The sequence below is a fragment of the Lacerta agilis genome, chromosome 14, assembly GCF_009819535.1.
Source record: "Lacerta agilis isolate rLacAgi1 chromosome 14, rLacAgi1.pri, whole genome shotgun sequence".
Taxonomy (NCBI): domain Eukaryota; kingdom Metazoa; phylum Chordata; class Lepidosauria; order Squamata; family Lacertidae; genus Lacerta; species Lacerta agilis.
Window position 1 is genome coordinate 18,834,581 of NC_046325.1, and position 20,888 is coordinate 18,855,468.

A 20,888-nucleotide genomic window follows, 5' to 3' on the forward strand; every position below is an offset into this window, starting at 1 on the left:
TAAATCTTTGTGCTATGAAAAGCCTTAGGTGATCGTTGTCACCATTTATCACGGGAAGGCTTCAGATCAGAGATTCTGCTGTTAAAGCAAGTAATCAGCTGTGCAGAGCTGATTACTCATGAGGCTAGGAAAGGGAAAGTTGACATGGCTTGATGTTTGCCAGCATGGGCGACAGAGGCAAGAGGAGAAGGCATTGTTGATCTGGGTAATGTCCCTTCATACTCTATGGCTGGGAGGTGGGTCCCTGAAGACCTACCTAGTGCCATGAAAACAGTCTTGGGTACTCAGAGGTCTCTTTCTAGACACCTTGGCTTTCAGAGGCGAGGCAGGAGGCAATCAGGGAGAGGGCCTGTTGTGATGCTGCTGGCATCTTGCTCATGAAACACCCAGCCAAGGAAGCCTACCTGGTACCTTCACTGCTGAGTTTTAGGTGGGAGGTTAAGGCCTTGCCATTTGCCTGAACTCTGATTCACTTTAATGAGCTTGAATGAAAGGTTGGGCGATGATGACACAGGTGGTTTTACAGGGCCGGCCCAAAACATTTCATTCTGCCTGAGTCAAGGCCAACCAAGCTTAAAAATTCTGCAAGCCCCTCTCCCTGCCGGTAAAGATTGCAACAAATTTACAGAAATTAAAAAAGATGACACAAAACTTTTTCAATACATGGTAACAGCAGCCAGAATTCTAATGGCACAAAAATGGAAACAGGACATATTGCTGACGAAAGAGGAATGGATTTTGAAAATGTTGGAATATGCGGAGTTAGATAAAATGACAGGGAGAGTTAGAGAACAGCGAGATCAGAAATTTATCGAGGATTGGAAAAAATTTTGTTAATTATTTGAAGAAATATACACAATTGAATACGTTAGTAGGATTACAGGAGGCTTTGTAGTAAAAAAATAAATATTATTGTATGATGAAATAAGCAATGATTATGTTAGTTATGAATATCAAAGCAATAATATATGGAATAAATATAAAAACAAAGAAAGAATTTTTTGGAAACCATATGGAAGGCTTGAGGGAAGTCCGGGCCAAGAGAGGCCAAAATACAGAATGTTCAACAAGCAATGAATTGTAAATATATTGTATGTTTGTAAAACTGAATAAAAAAGATTATGAAAAAAAAAGATTGCAACAAATTAAATTACTAACCGCTTGCTGCTTTTTCATGTCACCCAGAACCAGCTGCCTGAGACAGCCACCTCACTCTCTTTACCTGGCTCTAAATGCCACTTTACCAGCTGCTTCTTTTCCTATTTAAATGACTGTTTTGCTTGTTGTTTTATTGCTGCTTTAAGATTTTTAAGAATTAATTTTCACTGCCTTAAAAGCTTGCTGCTGCTATGCGTTTGTTTTTTTTAGCTCGCTGTATATTAAAGATGGCGGTTGTTTGCTCAAACTGTACGCTTATCAATTTGGAAATGTTTCAAGTTGAAAAGTGTGTAAGAAAGGAATAACAAAAAATGAAATGTTTGATGTTTTCCTCCCAAATCCCAGAGACCCAGGCGGTTCTTCTGCCCTGCACTTTTAATCACACACTGGCTTCTGACGATTTGAATCTGACTTGGCTTGGTCCATCTGGGAAGGAACTCTCGTATGTGCATGTCAAGTATAACCACTCAGAGGCAAATCTGGGTGAAAAGTGGCGCCTGTTCATTTACAACATCTCCAGGCAAGTTGGCATATGGTTTACTTGCAGCTGGAATGGCATCTCGGGAGAGAACCACACACTCACATGGACAGGTGAGTAGGTATGGTGAGGGGAAATTAAACTAAGTTTGCATATTGTCTTTTTGGTGCCTGCTGAAGACCTTCCTCTACCAATAAGCCTTTTAAACAGAGATCTTTCCCAGTCTGTATCTGAATTGGAATAGGTTTTTAGATATTTTAATTGTTTTATCATATGTGCATTTGCTGCCCTGGGCTGCTTTGGGAGGAAGTTGTGGGATATTAAATCAATCAATCAATCAATCAATAATCAATACTGCTACTAATAATAATGGTGAACCAACCCAACTTGCACTTTCTGAAACAATTCATGAACTGAAACACAACCGTCCTTTGAAATTTACACTTCACAGAATATCACAATACTTTTCTCCGGCCAGGTATTGAGAAGTGTGCATTAAAACGCATGCATTAGTGAAAATAACATTAAAATTTGCATTATGTTTGGGGATATTGCTTTGCGAAAATGTGCGTGTTAAGAGAAATTTGTTGGTGAGGGTTTTTTTTAATGTATTTTTTTGTGATGTGGAAATACGGAAACTGAACTTAAGACTGGCAGAATGAGAAACTGAGAGAAACCGAAACTGGCAGATTCACTCATCTCTACCAGTGAGTAGTTAAGATGGTGGTAAAAAGCCAAAACCAAACTCTACGGATACTATTATTATTACCATTGCTGCCACCACTGTAATTTGGAGGATGCATTCATGTATATGTTGCTCTAGGAACGGCCAGGCCCCCCATGGCTGACAAACAGTGCAAAAGTCTGTACCTCCTGCAGTTGTTCATTTACTTGCACAGAACCCCTGAATGCTATGCTGGAGAAACTGGTACAATTGGAGGTTATGTGACACACAATCACACTAAACGGAGGGAGGGGGCTGGCTGGTTCAGCCGGAGTGAGCACAGCATAATGTAGGGTGGGGTAGACAAGAGTGGGCAGGGCAGATTGTCTGGGCTGAGAAACAATGGGCTGGGTTGCTCATCTGGGTCTATTTACTACAGGTGATGATGATGATGGTGATGATAAAGACCCTGAGGACATTGAAGAGGAAGTGAAAGACAGCAAGCGAGATGCTGGCTCAGGTAGTAACAGCATCTTTTATTCACCACTAGCCTGTGAGATCACGTCCAAGTTGTATTTCGACATTTCACCAGGAAATTGGGCGAGGGGTGGATTACTCCTTCCCCCACCTCATAAAGGCCTGGTGGGCTGTGGCTAAAGTACACCTACATTTGTGGGGAAGGGCCTTCCGGGACCGTATGTATTTAGGCTTCTTTCTGTTTGGTTCCTGGTAGTTTTACTGAGGATTTGTGGTGTGGGTGTGTTTGTGAATGGGCTTTTAATTACAAAATTCTGGGCCCAAAGTCAGTGGGTATAGGGACAGGAGAGCCAATTGGTGGGGTAGAATCCAAGGGTTTGGGTAGGGCTGGTCTGTGGAGAAGATGGGGCAGAACTGGGGGAACTGACCCAGACCCCCTGGGCTTTGGAAGGACCCTGCAACTGGCACTGGTGGCCATGGCTAGCAGCCTCAATCCCCAGCTAGCCCTTCTGCCTCCTTCTCCACCACCTTCCTTTTTGGAGCAAGGGAGGGAGAAGAGAGACAGAGGAATGGCAGAGGTGGGAGAGGAGGTGGTGAATACAACACAGCAGGTTGTATCCACCTAAGTTCTACTCCCCTGAAAACCAGTACTGTACCCACTGAAATCAATAGATGTAAGTGTGGGAATGTTTAGGAGTGTGGATGAGTATATATTATTTATATATCTCAATCCCAGCTTGTGTGAGCAAGCTCCAAACTTAGCAGTTTACATTCCCTTTTAAAACACAGCAGAAAACGTTTGCATAGGCTTGCTTAAGCCAGCTATATTCCTGGTATATTCCCCTTGTTCCCTCTTAAAAGTAAGAATACAAAACAGCACTGATTATTAGATATAAAAGTGTTTACTCACGTACATCCAAGAGTCACAGTACAGGCTACAAGGAGGCAGACAAACTTAGGTAAATGTATTTACATGCAGTGAAGCTGCTTCCATAAGGGAACAGCCTTCACCCCTGCTTCTCTCAGCTGCAGGCTGAGAGATAGCATGCTGCTTCTTCAAAGGATGAGGCAAAAAGGGACAGTCTTCTTTGGGATCTTCCTCCCAGGTAAGACCACACCTACTTCTGGTTCCTGTAACTCAGTCCAGGTAAACAGGAAGTTAAGCCTGGAGGACTGAGTTACCTTCATGTCCTCTCTAGGAGTGTTGTGTTTGGCTGCTCTGTGTTTACATCCCACAGTAAGGTAGTTATTTCTTATACCTCACCCAACTGACTGGTTTGCCCCAGCCACTCTGGGTGCCTTCCAACCTAATAGCAAGACAGGAAAACATCAAACATAAAAAAGCTTCCCAATACAGGGCTCCCTTCAGATGTCTTGGGAAAGTCCTATAGCTGCTTATCTCCTTGACATCTGGTGGGAGGGGGGGTCCACAGGGCAGGCACCACTGCCGAGGCAGTCCTCTGCCTGGTCCTCTGTAACTTCACTCCTTGTAGTGAGGGAACTGCCAGAAGGCCCTCGGAGCTGGACCTCAGTATACAAAGAGCAGACAGGTCTTACAGAGCCTGCCCCGTTAAAAGTGCACGAGTACTTGGTAACCTTTCAAATTAAGGGCAAAAAGCTGGGAAGTTTTTGCTTGGCACTTTTCAATGGGTCAATATTAACTTCAGTGGGAGTGGATAGGAAGCAGTTAGTGTGTAGCTTGCTCTGTCAGTTCCTTCTCAGCTCTGGACCAAGGAAGGCCGCATGCCTCACCATGTAGCTCCACATCCCGTTGGAATTTGGGAGTCCCCACCCCCACCCCGCTCAGAGACTGAGATGGTTTTCTTCCTCTCTGACAGCAGTGGCACCCAGGGCCTTGCATTCCTTCGATTGCTCCTTACAAGCCTAATAGCAGACATGCCGCTGTGTGGCTCTCTCCCAAAGTTTCACAAGCTGGAGTTGGCTAATGCCGGATGCTTTTCAGCTGAAGGATTTTGCAAAACCCAAGATGATGGCATCTGGGCAGACATATTCAGTTTACATATTGCTTCCTTAAAAAATGTATCACTAAGGCTTACCCCTCTGCATCAAATTTTTTTCTTAGTTTTTTAGCCAGAATTTAAAAATCATTTTTGAAATTTCGGAAAACATCAGTCATTAAAAAAATATTTAAAAATTGCAGGAAACTGTGTTTCAGCTCAACTTTTCACTACCCTCTTCCGTAGGGCACCAGACCGACTCCCCACATCCTGCAAATGGTATGGAATCTTTTCCCTGTGATGCCCCAATACCCAGGAACTGGACCAATGGGACTCTCCTCTGGATTCAGCACGATTCAATGGGCAAAAAGACTGTGCTGGTGACCGTGTCGCTGTGGCGCTCCATCACTAACCACTTGCTGTTGATGAGGACCAATGACATCATTCTGATGCTGCCAGCGGCGACATCCGCAGATGCTGGGAACTACACCTGTCAGTGGAAGGATCAGGCCCACCATTTTCAGCTGGAGGTGGCAGCAAAGCCAGGTGGGCGAAGGCGAACAGGGGTGCAAGTTTGTATGCATTTGAAATGTGGATCGTCTTTGCAAAGTCCAAATCTCCAGTTCCAGATCTGAAACGTTTCCAAATTTTGATTTTCCCCCGGTGCAATGTTGATGAAGTTTTTAAAAATAAACACCACTATGGAATATTTACTTTGAAATATGGGGGCGGTGGGATCTACATACATACATACATACATACATACATACATACACAAATAGAAAGCCTCGAAGGGCTCGTCCACACTTCCCTTTCGTCCCATGAGTTCTTCAGTTTATCCCGTGATTTCCAGGCATGGGTCCGAGAGGTTTTTCTTCTGTCCCACTGCTTCCCCCAAGAAAACTCTGTTTACTGCTGAATGTCAATCAAACGTCAATCTGCAGAAAACTCAATTGATGTTTGTTCTGATTCAGCAGTAAACAGTGAGTTTTCCCGGGGGAAGTGGCAGGACAAAAGAAAAACATCTCGGACCCATGTCTGGAAATCACAGGACAAACCCAAGTGTAGATGAGCCTCAAGTTCTGCAGTGGGAAAAGTTCTGCAACCAAAATAAATAATAATTCCATATCTGCATACTTACTAGCTTACAAACCCTCCCTCCCTCTGGTGTGCACAGCAACCTGCCGTTGCGACTTGCAACACAGTGGTGGGACAGGGGGAATGGCATTGCTGCGTTTCAGTCATTGATGCTTCCTGCAACACATGTATGTATTACCTAAGAACAGAGTAAGCCTGCTTCATGCTTCAGAAATACAATATTTTGTTGAATGTAATGCGCACCTTTTTTGGACAAATTATGTCACAAAAATTAGGGTGCACATTAGATTTGATGGCACATTTGCATTTGCCAGAAAATACTTTTTGGGTTGCAAGGCTTTGGAAATTGAGGTGCACATTAGATTCGATGGTGCATTAGTTTCACGTAAACATGGTATTGGTTCTATCCATCTACAGATTTAAACTGACAGTTGAATCAATTGGAACTCATAGGATGAATCACAAAAATTGAGTTGCAGCCGTAATAAAGACATGCATATAAATAGAGATTCCAGTTAATTGTTTTCTTTCTTCCTCCCCCACAAGCTGCTTGGCTACAATTAGGAGCCCAGCACTGGATAATCTGGACTGTGGCCTTGGTACATATGATCGCCTGCCTTGGTTGCCTTTTCTGTTTCCTGTGGCTCCGGCGAGGTAAGTACAGGAACAAAGGCAAGATCGAGCACAGAAGGGGATGGCCAAATTCTTCCTGCAACTCATCTTCCTGGTCTTGTAGCTTAACCGTAATTCTTCTGACATAAATTGTGACACACACACACACACACACACACACACACACATATATATGTCTGTTTTCTTAAATCATCATCATCATCATCATCATATTACTATTATTATCAAACTGAATTTAGTAATTAATAATACAGTGATTTAAAACAATGCAGAATTATGTAACAGGAAAAGTGTTTTGCAAGACAGCATTGAGAAAGGGCGCTAACCATAGGTCAACGCAGTCCTCAAGCCAAAAAGTTAGGCACCTCTGGTACAACACTTACACTGTTTATTAGCAGACTAAAACTGGTAGCTCCCCCTGAAGAATATTTGCAAACAGCAGTTCAGCTACAGTAAAATAAGAGCTCTCCAGTCACAACCCAGGTATTTCGCTTATTTGATGTTATTAATGTAGACTAATATGCCACAGTTGCTGCACAGGAAAGGTTTATTTTATTTTATTTAAGGCGTCCCCCTTCTATCCTTCTCATTTCAGCCATTCGTGTTCGTAGGCAGATGAAGCTGAAGGGTCCTGTCCGGAGGTAAGTAGTGGTGTAGGGAAGAGTGCAAGAGCATTAGTAGGCAGACCATGGGAAATAAATAACCTGCGGAGGGAGAATCTGGGAGGGTGGTCTCTCTCCCCACAAGACAGCACTGGAGAAGAGGGGATCTCTGGATGACCCCTGTGGAACCAGAGGTGGGATGTGGGGTATGGGAAGAATAATAAGACCTTTAGAGGCCCTGAACCCTGAAAAGATTATGGTGCGCCCCTGTGTTATTCAAAATGAAAGCAAATACTAAGCCATAAAATAAAAAATTAAAACAAAACGAAACATACTTAGGGAGCTGGATATGTTTAGCCTGGAGAAGAGAAGGTTAAGGGGTGATATGATAGCCATGTTCAAATATATCAAAGGATGTCATATAGAGGAGGGAGAAAGGTTGTTTTCTGCTGCTCCAGAGAAGCGGACACGGGGCAATGGATTCAAACTACAAGAAAGAAGATTCCACCTAAACATTAGGAAGAACTTCCAGACAGTAAGAGCTGTTCAACAGTGGAATTTGCTGCCAAGGAGTGTGGTGGAGTCTCCTTCTTTGGAGGTCTTTAAGTGAAGGCTTGACAGCCATCTGTCAGGAATGCTTTGATGGTGTTTCCTGCTTGGCAGGGGGTTGGACTGGATGGCCCTTGTGGTCTCTTCCAACTCTATGATTCTATGATATATTGCAACACACGGCAGGATCCGATTTCATCGCATCATTTCCATCTACTTTAGAAGGTTTAGGTTGGGATAAGTCATAAAAAGAGAACAGGGAAACAGGGAAAGAGTATGTAAGTGGAGTGTAAGGTAAGGTTACCGAATGTCCCCGTTTCCCGGGGAAAGTCCCTGGATTTACAAATCAGTCCCCATACAAAATCCATTGAAGTTGAAAAGTGTCTCCGGATTCATTGAAAAAAATCTGGTAACCTTACTGTAAGGAAGTCTAACAAAGTTCTGTTTTCTCGCATGAGGACTACTTCAGTGTTTTATTGAAATATCAAATGCCTTTTAAAAAAAACACAACACCACCAAATTTCGTGTGTGTGTGCGTCCCTGCTTTGCTGGGACCTTAAATGCATGCCTAGGGCTTATCTACACTAGCATTTCCTCAGCTCTTGCTAGGCATGATCTGTGATTTAAAGCTCCTTGTTCGAGTGCCCCCCCCTTTTTGTTGTTGCTCCAGAGCAAATGGATGTTTGCTCCGAGTTTCAAAGAGCGGGGTTTTGTAGGGAAAACTCGGAGCAAAAACAAACAAAGACACAAAATGCCCAAACACAGAGCATTAAAGCGCAGAGTTCTGCCTGGAAAGAGCGGAGCAAAAAGATAAGTGTGAAGAAGTCCTTACTCTGCTTACTGGGTAATCTAGTACTGGACTAAGCATCTCTGGGAAGCTGGGGTGGGAGGTGGCAAATTCTGTCTGAGGGTAATGGTCTTTTGAAACCTTGGATGCACCTCTTGCGTTGGCTGTGGTGCCTGGTGGCCCCACCTACTTGCATATATATATATATATATATATATATATATATATATATATATATATATATTCTGGGCCTTTTCCTTATCCATCAACAGACTTTCCAAGGCCCAGTAGTTCCGTCTGGTAATTGTAGACTCCAGACTTAATATGTTGTGTTTGTTTCGGGGGTGGCTTTGGAAGGTTCATGTTTATTACTTCACTTGCTTCAGCGTGTGAAAGCCAGCTGTGCTGCATTTGGGGACCCTTTTGCTCATTCTGCTATGTGGGAGCTCTGGACATTTGCCCTGAGCCCTACCCTGATGGTACCGCTGCCATGTCCAGCCATTTTTGCCACCAGATGTTCCAGACTTCCAGCTGCATTCCTAGCACATTGATGGTGGTACCCAACACTCTTTTCCAAGTGAAGTTCACAGAATCTGGTGCGAAGCCTGTGTTGTCAGTTTATACATTTACTGCTTGTTTGTGGGTTTTTTAAAAAAATAAAATAAAATATATATCCTGCCTTTGGGCCCAATAAGGATTTTCGAGGCAACATGCATTGAATTCATAGTTTGGTGTCATTCATTATTTTACGGTTCTGTGGTTTCTAGAAGGTACTTCTGTGCCAAGAGGAACAGGCCACATGCTTCCAATGGGGTTCTGGTGGTGCCCTCAGCAATTGAAGATGGTGAGTTAATGACCCCTTCATTCCTTGGGCTTCCTAACCCCGCCCCCTTCATTCCTTGGGCTTCTGGGCAGGAATCTGTCTTCTTGTGAGGGAAAGTAGAAGTGGTGCCAGGTTCCAGGTCAACATTCTTTGACTCCCCCCCCCCCAAATCATTTTTATTTTTCCAATACAAAGTTATAAAAAACCCATATATATCTCCATATACAGAGATTTCTCCGAATCTCAGGACTTCCCCCCACCCCCTCCCTAGAGCCCCATTTTAAACATTTAAAACTGCATCTTCTTCCAAACTCTTAACTTTTATATCAATCCATATTGTCCATGGTAATGGTTACGCTACAAGTGAAATCAAAATCCTGCCAATGTTTCCATCTGCTTACAGTGGTCTCTTAGATAACTTATAATCCCCCCATTCTTTTGTAAAGTTTTTGTCCTCTTGGTTCATGAGTTTTCCAGTCAGCTTTGCCATTTCGGCATAGTGCAACAGCTTGGTTTGTCATTCCTCTCTGGTAGGGACCTTGTCTTGTTTCCATCTCTGGGCTAGTAGCATCCGAGCGGCTGTTGTTCCGTACATAAAAAGTCTTTTCTGGTCCTTTGGGGTGTCTTTGACTCATTTATTAATTAACTATTGCTACTACTGTTGAGAGACCTGGTTAATCCAGAGGTGGCCAGGAATAGCAATCAAGGAACTGATGGTACCCTAAACTAACAGTTTTATTATGGCCAAAAACTTTTATTCACAAGAGTCTGCTTCAATTGAGATTGATGCGCGTTATGTTAGTCTTGGGAGGCAGCAGGCTTTACATGGCTACCTCTGTAAATTGTTACCTGGGTGGGAAGGTGGGAATTGTATCTAGATGGAGCTTGTGATTTTACCTTCACCCTCCCACAGTCCGTGAGCAGGTGGATGCCTTCTCCTATGAGAATGTGTTGCCAGACGCGGGTCCAAGGCGTGGCTGTCAGCTGCTTCAGAAAGGCAAGATCCTACCCAATACCACCAACATGGAAGGTATGTGTGGGGCGGGGGAAGAGGTAGTTAGAGGAGAAACAGAATTATGAAGGAGGAATGAACATTTGCATAAAGTGCATAGGTCATGGAATGGCTATTAGGGTTCCGTTCATATCTGCATGAGAATCTACCTAACCTGCACTTTCTGAAACAACACATAAACCAGAATGCAATATATGAAGTTTGAAATATGCATTTCTCTGAATTTTGCAGTAAAGCCCCCAACTAAACAAATGTTTGCAAAACGTGTGTATTGGAGGAAAGAAGACATCAAGATGCATATATATGTGAAAAATGTGTATATTGGGAAAAATGCACACTAAAATACTAAGGAATTTACAGGAGGGCTTTTAAAAGGGAAATTCAAAAACTGATGCAGAAGTGCAGCAAAATGAGCCTAAGACTGGAAAAAAGGGAAAACAAAATCAACAGATTTGTTCATTCCTGGTGGTGATACTGAATAATATCACAGGGCGAATCTAAAAGTGTTGTTTACAATCAGATTTTATTTCCCCCTTGATTAAAGAATGTACTTTTGTGACTGTACTAGACTGCCCTTCACGAACATGGTATCTTCCAAATATTTAGACTACATGCTCTCATCAACCCTCTAGGGTGATCTACAGGCACAAAAATGCATTCTTTAATCAAGGGAGGAATGGTTATGTTTTGATTCGCATAATGTTTCAGAAAGTGCAGGCTTGATAGATTTGGGTGTAAATGCATAGTGAATCAAATTTCTCCTAATTGCAAGTCCAAGTCAGAACACAGGAGACAGAATAGGAGCCAAATTATATTGAAGCTTGACACGGGTTTTCCTCAGTTATGCATAAAGTAGGGATGGGAGATCGGGGTGGGATGGGGTCTTATTTAAAGCAGAAAATGTTTGTGTAAGCAAGGGGATTCTCATGGGGCCAAAATAACAAGAGGGGAGGGTTTAGCACCTCCCACCCACATACCCCATTTGCGCTTCAAATCCCACATTGGTGCTTAACAACTGATTGGAGCAAACATATTTTTTAAAGAAACAGGCCTGCCACCATCATGCATAATTTGGTACAGTGGGTTCAGGGTGTGAAGCTAGTGTCGGTAAGGTCATTGCAAGGAGTTCAAGCATGACAGGAGCGAAACAAATGGAGGTGTTTTCAGACACGTGGCTTAAAGAGAAATGGCTCCAAGCATGAGGCCATCTGAGGTGGAAGATTTGGGTGCCATTAAATAGGGCAGAGTGGTGCAGGCAGATGTGGTCCACAGAGCATCGTATACTCAAATGTTCTCATGAGTCCCGTTGAAATGAACATTGTCGTTCACTTGTAAGATGTGTTTCTGGAGGTTTTTGAACATTTACATACAGATTTCCTGTAACTGCGAGGAAAAAGTACAGCCATAGTTACCACAAGTGTGAAAAAAACCAACTGTGGGAGGCCTTCTCAAAATGCAGAAGTTTTAGCACAGGAAACACATAAAACTGGAGAGAAAGGAAAAGGACCTACTTCCTCCTCATTTAAGATAAAGATTGCCATGGTGAGCACCTTGCCTCTGCCTGTAGTGTGCAAGGGGCAGGACATAGAGGCTTTACACATACACAATACACAGTGTGGGGAAAGGGCCAGCCCACAGCAACACCAAGCTGAGCTCTTGGTGGCAGGAGTGGCAGCGCACACAGCAAGCTCTACATGCTGCGCCAAAGTGGGGCACAATGCATGGCTGCACAACTGGCCACAGCAGCTTGAGGCTCTTTCACACCATCCCACAGCTGTGATGCTGTGTTGCTCACTTTCACATTCAGAGCACAGTTTTGCAAGGGGGTGGTTGTGGGTGGAAGAGGGAAGGAACTTTGGTCCAATTCACAGAAATGGCAGATGATGCAGTAACCCTCCTTCTGGACTGTTCTGCTTCATACAATCTCATGGTTGAATGAATGCCCGTCAGGGAGGAAAACCCTGCACACATAAAATTAGCACAACAGGAAGGAAGCTAATGCTAGCACTCTTCTCCCTGGCATGCTACCGTAGTTGTCTATGTGCAGGGATGTTGTCCCCTCCAACACCACCACCCACTTACCGGTAATCAGTTTTAATAATGCAATCCCCCACTTGCACACTTGGGGAACAGGTTTTTACCACCTCATCCAAGCCTTTGTCTTAACATGCTGGCGAAGCATAGAATCATAGAATCATAGAGTTGGAAGAGACCACAAGGGCCATCCAGTCCAACCCCCTGCCAAGCAGGAAACACCATCAAAGCATTCCTGACAGATGGCTGTCAAGCCTCTGCTTAAAGACCTCCAAAGAAGGAGACTCCACCACACTCCTTGGCAGCAAATTCCACTGCCACTTTCCACAGCACCCAACATTATTGAACCTACGCATCACCCATTGTTATCAGCTAATTGGCAAGTGGACATTATTTGGAAGAAATAGTTTTGCAGGCTGAGACTGGCCTGCAGGCTGGAGAATACCTACCTGTCCTAAACATTTATGGAATCAACTAGAGGAGTGCAGTGATTTCAAACCAGTAAGATGAGTACAGTAATATCAGTTTTTATGTACATCTCTCTCTCTCTCTCTCTCTCTCTCTCTCTCTCTCTCTCTCTCTCACCAGATGAAGATGAAGAAGAATATGAACATCCAGACAGTGAAACAGAGCTCAAGTCAGATGGTATATGGTGTAGGGGAACTGGGATATGAACTTGTGTGACTGCCATGCATTGCGGTCAACTGGGTGCCCAACAAACGCTTTGCTGATTAACCCAGATGGACTGAATAAATATGGCACAGACTACAGGTGGCTTACTTACTATGTGCCTGGTAGGAAACAGCATGTTGCTTGAGAGGGACAGCATACGAGGATGGAAAAAAGCAGAGGGGCTGCTACAGATCCACATCCTTCTGCACCTGCCATGACACACACAGGGAGAGTGCAGGTTGTAGGCATGGGTATGGAACTCAGAAACAGCACAGACCCCTGAGCCTGTTTGTGACACCCACTTAGCTATAACAGGTCCCCCATATGCTGTACTGTATTGGGGAACTTGGTCCAGTTAGAGCATATGGCGCACAACCCAAAGAAGCAGAGGAGTCACAGTCACCAAGTGACGGTTGCTGGGTGCAGTGTGATTACAAGCAAAGTGGGTTGGTGGAGAGGGAGAAAGCACAACGTAAAATTTGGGAGAACAGAACATAAATTGAGGTATGGAAGAGAACAGGGCACAGTAGACAGAGAGAATGGGTGGGCCTAGTCATCCATTTTTTATTTTTTATTTTGCTTCAGATGATGACAACTACGAGAACACCCAGGAAGAAGTGAAACAGGGAGATGCGGCTTTGAACGGTAAACATTCCTTTCCTTACTTTCAACTCACCAGTCTCCCACATTTAATGAGCAAATGGAGATAGCTGAAACCTTTCAGCATCTCAGGGAGGTGAGGAGGACTCTCTGTTCAGCTGCCCAAGCATGCTGGCCTTTGTTGGAGTGCAGGCGGGGGAGACTGTAGTGATTTGTAGAGTTGCTTCATAATATAATGGAGTTTTATTGAGAATTAGGGAGTCGCGGGTGGGTGGGTGTGAAATGCCCAGTGAGGAAGACCTGGAATCAATGAATCCTGGATTTCAGAGGCGGGAAAGCAGACTGATCACAGGAGCACTACCTTGGGAGTCCTTTCTCAGTGAAGCGAGGAAACTATATCTGCCTGCATGGGCAGCTCATTCTGGAATGTAACAGGCAGAAGGAGGGTCATGGCCAGGGCAGAAAGGGGGTTGATTTGGGAAAGGCCCAGAATAAGAGGTCTGGTGGGCTGCAGTGGCAGAGGAAGGGGGGTTCGGGGGATGTGGGCCGCCCCAGGTGTCATCACTGAGGGGGACACACAAAATGACAAATACATGATTTAATAATAATAATAATAATAATAATAATAGGACTCACAAACTTTTTAGTTCAGTCAACAATGCAATGAAACACAGGCGCCACACTGCAGGCGCCACACCGCAGGGCCGGCACTTACCACGGGGCCTGCAGTGTGCCTGAGCCACGTGTCTCTCTTGGGAGTGACGTGGTAGCTTGGATGCCTGCAAGCTCCATGCTGCCTGAAACGGCAGCGTGGAGCTTGCATCTGCCCTCCACCTCTCCCTCAGCCGCCCTACAGCTGAGGAAGAGGCTGCAGAGAGGCTCCACACAGCCTGCCCCGCCCCCATGGGCTGCTCGCCCTGCCCCCGATTAGTTGGAGATCCGGTCCCCATATCTGATCTAGTAATAATAATAATCTATTATAATAATGATTTATTATTTACACCCCACCCATCTGGCTGGGTTTCCCAGGACTTTGAGTTGGGGGCTGTGTGTCAGTGACTGTGTGAGGTCAAATTTCCCTTCTGTATAAAGATGTGGAAGGGGCTAGAATGGGTGGGCTACTGCGCATTTCCACAGTTCAGGAGAAATCTCTCTCTCTAATTATATCTCTCGAGCCATTGCATCCCGCCCGACCCCACCCAAATACAATGGTTCCAAATATATGATTCTCACTTTAATGATATTAAGCGTTGGTGAGATGCCTGTAGTCCACTAAGAGTATGTGAACCACAGCAACCCAGTAGGCCTTGTTTCGTAAACTGCCCTATAATAAATCAGACAATCAGCCTACCTCAGCCTTTGCCATAACACAGAGGCAGAGCATTCGCTTCCCAAGCAGAAGGCCCTGGGTTCAATCTCCAGGCAAGGCTGGGTGAGACCCCCTGCATGAAACACTGCCAATCAGTGTAGATAATACTGAACTAGATGGACCAATGGTCTGACTCAGTGTAAGGCAGCTTCCTATGTTCTTGTTCCAGCTTATTGCCCTGCAGATGGTTAGGACTTCACCTTCCATCAGTTGGCCACTGATGGGGGATGTAGTCCAAAACATCTGAAGGTCAACAGGTTGACAAAAGCTGGCATATACGTAGACACTGCAGTGCGACAGCACAATGGCACTTTCCCCCCTGGGCTGTTGGGCCCGCCCTCACTTAAATATAGTGCACCCACCTCACAGAACACCAATTCCATGAATTCCCACAAACTCCCCCAGATTAACTTGTGGGGGACTTGTGTGAAGGAAAACTTAGTAATTTGGCAGGATTTGATCAAATAAATAAAGATTTTATTTAACAAAGGAAGTTTATGACACAAGTGCGTAAAACCTAGGATACTTCTGATTATAATGCTATTTCACTTCAGTGCTTTCTCAGTTGTTGCACAGCTGTTGCCGCTTAATACTTTGGTTCTTAAACAAGGTGGTGCTTCCTGTCAGTTACACACCCCTTAGACAACCCGACTCCTGAGGTACTCCAAGTAACAGACACAAAGGGATCACCACACCCCTCTTAACTGGTTTGGGAGTCTTCTCTTTTCGTAGAAGAATCTCTCCCTTCTTGACTGGAATGAGACCTAAGTAGACTGTATCTTTCCATCTTCTACTTCTCCTGGTTTAGCCTCAGCCTCCCAGTTAATTCCTGGCCTGTTACTCTTACACTACACCACACACTGTCCTTCACCCTAAGCTCAGAGACTACTTTCTCTAGCTTGTGATATATTCCTCGGAGTGGATGTTTCTACCCAGAACCAACTCTCTCTCCTCTCACTCCCTATCTCCCTCCCTCCCAACCTATTCTCCCAGCCTCTATCCCAACCTACAAACTGTCTCTCAAAATCTTCTCTTTTTCAACTCCCCCTCCTGGAACCCCGGCCAACCATAAGCTGCTGTTCGTTAACCATTTGCTGGCAGGGAAAAAGAAAACACTTGGTGAACCAACCTGCCCAGCAAAAACAAACTTTTCCATCACATGCAGCAGCTAGTAAAAGCTCCCCAGGCTCTCAAGAAGAGGTTCTTCCTGGACATGTTGCTGTCCTGGGAGCCTCCTTAAAGTGAAGGTTTCAGCAACTGAACCTGGGGGTTTCTGCATGTGACACATGTGTGCTGTCAGCCACTGAGCTATGGTTCTCCTTTCCCCACGTGCCAGACTTCATTAAGCAACAGTCGCTGTTCTTCCATCCACAGATATATCACTTTATGAAAACAGAAAGGACGAGACCAAGCCCGGCTCCCAGAAGTGGGGCTCAGGTATTTGGAAGTGCGGTGAGCTATCCGTGTGGGATGAGGGGTGGGTCATGTCTGTCTGTTTACCTAATCTTCTCACCAACCGCTTCCTTGTGATCCACAGCTGACCCATGGTATGCAAACAATACTCAGCAGTCTATGAAGAACCTGGTCCAAGATCCACTTGCTGAAGGTGCGGAATCTGGGTGTGGAAGCACAGACAGGGGCAGCCAGCTCACAAACACACACATGTGCACGTGTGTGTGTGTGTGTGAATGAAAAAGAAAACCAACTGTTTAGAAAATCCAGTATCCTTCATTCAAGATACACTCATCCTTAAAGGAGGCTGTCTGTACAATTCTGGAATTATTCAATATATTGATCAGAACCTGGAAATACTGGGGACTAAAGCTGGAACCTTCCAAATGCAAAGCAGAGTCTCTAATCTACTGCTGAGTTATGAACAGCTTCGTTTCTTAATTTCAGAAGTGTAAGGATAAACTGAGTGTGTATCTCAAAATGTGTTGGGGTATAAAGGATAGCAGAACAACCACACTTCCCTTGTAATTACATCTGGGAAGTTGGCACTAACTTGCAGAATTTTGCTGAGAAATGTGGAAGGGCACATGATTGCCGCAGTAGCATTTCCTCCATTGACTCAGCAGACTGCTCTTGTTGTTGATTACTGCTTGCCGTGGCCACTCCCTTTAGCCATCTTGCCTTTAGTAACTATAATCCAAGTGATACTAGCAAATTGCCATGAGGACACCACGAATCGTCTCCCCTCCCTTTCCTTTCTAGCATGGCTGTTGCTCTGAGCAAAAGCTGCCTGGGAGGATTTGGAGAGTTTGCCCCATAAAAACAACACCCTCAGTATATTTGCAAGCACAACCCACTGCCATTCAATTCCTCTGGTGGTGTTCAGTCTTTCTGTGTTTCCCCCTGACAGATAGTGAGAACTATGAGAACTTGGAAGAAGAGGTTCCTGTTTCCCCTGGTGCAGCCCGACTTATAGCAGGTACTGGATAGCAGCTTGGAGAGGGCAAAGAATCGAGAGCCTCTTTCCTGAATCCTCCAAACAACAACAACAACATTTTTTTGTATCCCGCCCTCCCTGGCCGAGGCCAGGCTCAGAGCAGCTAACATCATAAAAACAACACAATAAGCATAAAAACAGACATCAGTTAATTAAAATACATCTGAATACATACATACAATGTATGGTGTTCTTCTGTCTTTCTACGTTTAACAAAGACCTAGCTGTGAGCTGGATGTCCAAGTGGGTCTTGGACTAGGTTCTGAAGTTGCTAGTCCCTGACACACTTCACACGTTGTTGTTTTTTGACCTTTTTAAAACATTGCTTAATATGAAGCATGATTCTAAGTACATTTACTCATAAATAAGGCCTTCTGAGTTCAATGGGGTTTACTTTTTCCAAGCAGGTATGCATAGGGCTAATGGGATGCGAGTGGCGCTGTGGGTTAAACCACAGAGCCTAGGGCTTGCTGATCAGAAGGTCGGCGGTTCGAATCCCTGCAACGGGGTGAGCTCCCGTTGCTTTGTCCCAGCTCCTGCCCACCTAGCAGTTCGAAAGCACATCAAAGTGCAAGTAGATAAATAGGTACTGCTCCAGCGGGAAGGTAAACAGCATTTCCGTGCATTGCTTTGGTTCGCCAGAAGCAGCTTTGTCATGCTGGCCACATGACCCAGAAGCTGTACGCCGGCTCCCTCGGCCATTAACACGAGATGAGCGCCGCAACCCCAGAGTCGGACACGACTGGACCTGTTGGTCAGGGGTCTCTTTACTTTTATGCATAGGGCTGCAGCCTTAAGATGACTATACTTCTGCATAAAGTTAAGAGTGAAAAGCAGATACAAAATAAGAAAATAGCTGGCCATTTGCCAGTGATATTGAACTGTCCTTGTTGAACTGTCAGCATTGTTTGGGGACTACATAGCCTCAGTTCAAACAGAGTGTAGCAATTCCAAATGGGGCTTGATCAGTGCTGAATACATGGGCACAATGACTGGCTAACAATACTTCTGTAGAGGCAACCTGATATGACACTGGCCTTTGGTATCTCTCTCTGTCCCCCAGGTTTACGCAGGCAGCTGGCCCTGGACCCCCATGTGGACAAGCAGGATGGATGCAGTGAGACATCTACAGGTAAACATTAAAAAAAAGTTGCTCCTGCTAGTTAAACTATAGCTCTGTTTAGCTGTCATCCTACTTGGCATAATTTATTCAGTCCCGCTTGTGACATTTCTGCTGCCCCTTCAGGCTCCCAGTCCTATGAAGAGATGAATGGGTCCTTGTGCCCCACTTCAAGCAAGGTTCTCCACCTTCATTCCAACATAAGCAACGAGGAAGGTGAGTGCCATTTCCAATAATGCCCTGGAATGCCCCAATAATATTCTCCAGGGCGCTGTGGGAAATTCAAAATGGTGATTCATAGTCACATGCCACCGAAACCCTGGCAAGCATCAGTGCCAATGGGACAGAACTCCTGGGAGCGACTTAAGAGGGAAATAGAATCTAGCAGTTTGGAAAGAAAAACTCCTAGGATCTCCAGACAAGGTTAGCATCAGGGGTAGGAGAGCTGATGCCCAAGTTTTCCAGCTTTGTTCTTTCATGTATTCAATGCTGTTGGTCAGCAGATGTTAGGAACGACCTCTGAGGATTGTTCCTCCAAGCAAAATGGGAGATGCCATTTTCTAATCCCTATTATACCAATTGATAAGAGCAGCTGGGCATATGACGGGAAGAAATCCAGCAGCTCAAGTTTTCCTAATTCTTCTCCTTATAAATTAGGGAAAGCTACACCTGTTGGGTTTTTTTATAGTCAGTCTTTAAAAAAATGATTGGCCAACAGTGAGGCCAATTATCCTCAGTCCCATAGGCCCCTGTTTAAGGAATTGGAATTCAGGGTTGCTTCATCTCTGACCAGCCCCCCCTGCTCCTTGCAGATGCCGATTCCTATGAAAATATGGAGAGCCCCAACAGTGTCAATTCACGGAAGGAAGGCAACATGGATTCATGTGGAGAAGGTAGGTGGATGGGAGTAGAGGATTGTGCTCTAGGAGAGTTGGGACACTTTCACTAGGCACTGCCCATGCACTTTCAAGCCTGTCTTTCCATCCACAAATCTAGAAGCTTGTATTTATATAAAGGGCGTTTTTTCAGCCAGAACTCACTGTAATTCAGTTCTGGCACCTCTCAAGTGGGCACCATAGCTATTATAAGAGAACAATGGAGGTGTTCATGGTGAGTTCTGGCACCTCTTTTTCTAGAAAAATAGCATTGTGTGTATCTGTGTACACACACACACACACACCCTTAAATAAAAGTTGAGACTCTCAAATTGCTGACTTCAATAATAGCAACTTCCACGTTTGCACAGAATTCATACAAGAAGTCCTGCTCAGATTTAGACGAGGACCCAGGTTTTATCTAAACTCTGCTTTCCTTTGTTTCTTTCGCAGGCATTGCCTTTGGTCTCCCACGGCAACATCACTCCATACCTTTCGGGGTTGATCTTAGAGGGGGGATGCTGTGCTCAGACTAGAACTAGCCCAAGGCGTTGGGGAGGCAGGCTCAGGAGCTTGAACCTTCGGCAATTCCTTTCCTATCTCAGCCAGGACGCAATGTTTCTACCCAGAAACTGGGACCACACAAACTATTCTTCACGTTTCAGCACTCCAGATCCTCTTGGAGCAGAGGAGTGAGGAGTGCTTCCAGAATGCTAGAAGAGGGGGTCCGGAGATCGCATTCCTGGGTTTGATCTCCAGGACTAGGAGCAGTATGGAGTCCTACACATCCGAAATGGAAACGGAAAGACTGAGCTGGAGATATGCAAGTACATTTTTTAAAAAGTTGAAAGTAAAGAGCAGCCATTTCTAGTGGAAGAAACACATCTTTCTTTTGTTCCGCAATTGTTACCTCCAGCCAAACTTTGAAACAATACAGAAGCTGATTTTGTAGGTGTTCTAGAGTGGTTAGGCTGATGTGGGTCTGCACACACTCATTTTTAGCCAGATGTAGATTATTTCCTCAGAGAATCAAGCTCTGGTGCAATTGGTCCTTCTTTCCAGAAGCCAGTTGTGCAGAGTCCTGACTGTCAAGCCCTTGTGACAATCATGAAGGTACCTCCTTCCTTTCAACCCAACTGGCTGTTCAGAGTGCTGATTGGCTGACCCCCTACAATGATTACAAAACCACACACTCCTAGCCTTGTCAAGCTGTCCAATGCATCATCTGTTTGAGACTTGGTGTATTGGTCAAGAATAGTCCAACATTTCAAAATCCTGTAAGCAGTGCCTTTCCATATGGCTCCATTTTTTTATATTATTATTGGACACTATTGTATACCTGAAGGAGTGTCTCCACCCCCATCATTCAGCCCAGACACTGAGATCCAGCGCCGAGGGCCTTCTGGCGGTTCCCTCACTACTAGAAGCAAAGCTACAGGGAACCAGGTAGAGGGCCTTCTCGGTAGTGGCGCCCGCCCTGTGGAACGCCCTCCCATCAGAGGTCAAAGAGATTAGCAACTACTTGACATT

The 20,888-nt window shown here is 44.8% G+C and overlaps 1 protein-coding gene across 1 annotated transcript; it reads left to right on the plus strand.

Moving 5' to 3' along the window:
- The first annotated feature begins 2,702 nt into the window (after positions 1-2,702).
- CD19 (CD19 molecule) lies at positions 2,703-20,676 on the plus strand. Its single transcript, XM_033168396.1, has 15 exons — positions 2,703-2,820; positions 4,982-5,281; positions 6,380-6,487; positions 7,062-7,107; positions 9,172-9,248; positions 10,141-10,257; positions 12,862-12,918; positions 13,531-13,590; positions 16,289-16,351; positions 16,452-16,520; positions 17,277-17,345; positions 18,427-18,495; positions 18,610-18,699; positions 19,296-19,376; positions 19,812-20,676. The coding sequence occupies exons 1-15, from the start codon at positions 2,703-2,705 to the stop codon at positions 19,892-19,894; spliced, it is 1,407 nt and encodes a 468-aa protein (XP_033024287.1). The 3' UTR covers positions 19,895-20,676.
- Positions 20,677-20,888: the final 212 nt, after the last annotated feature.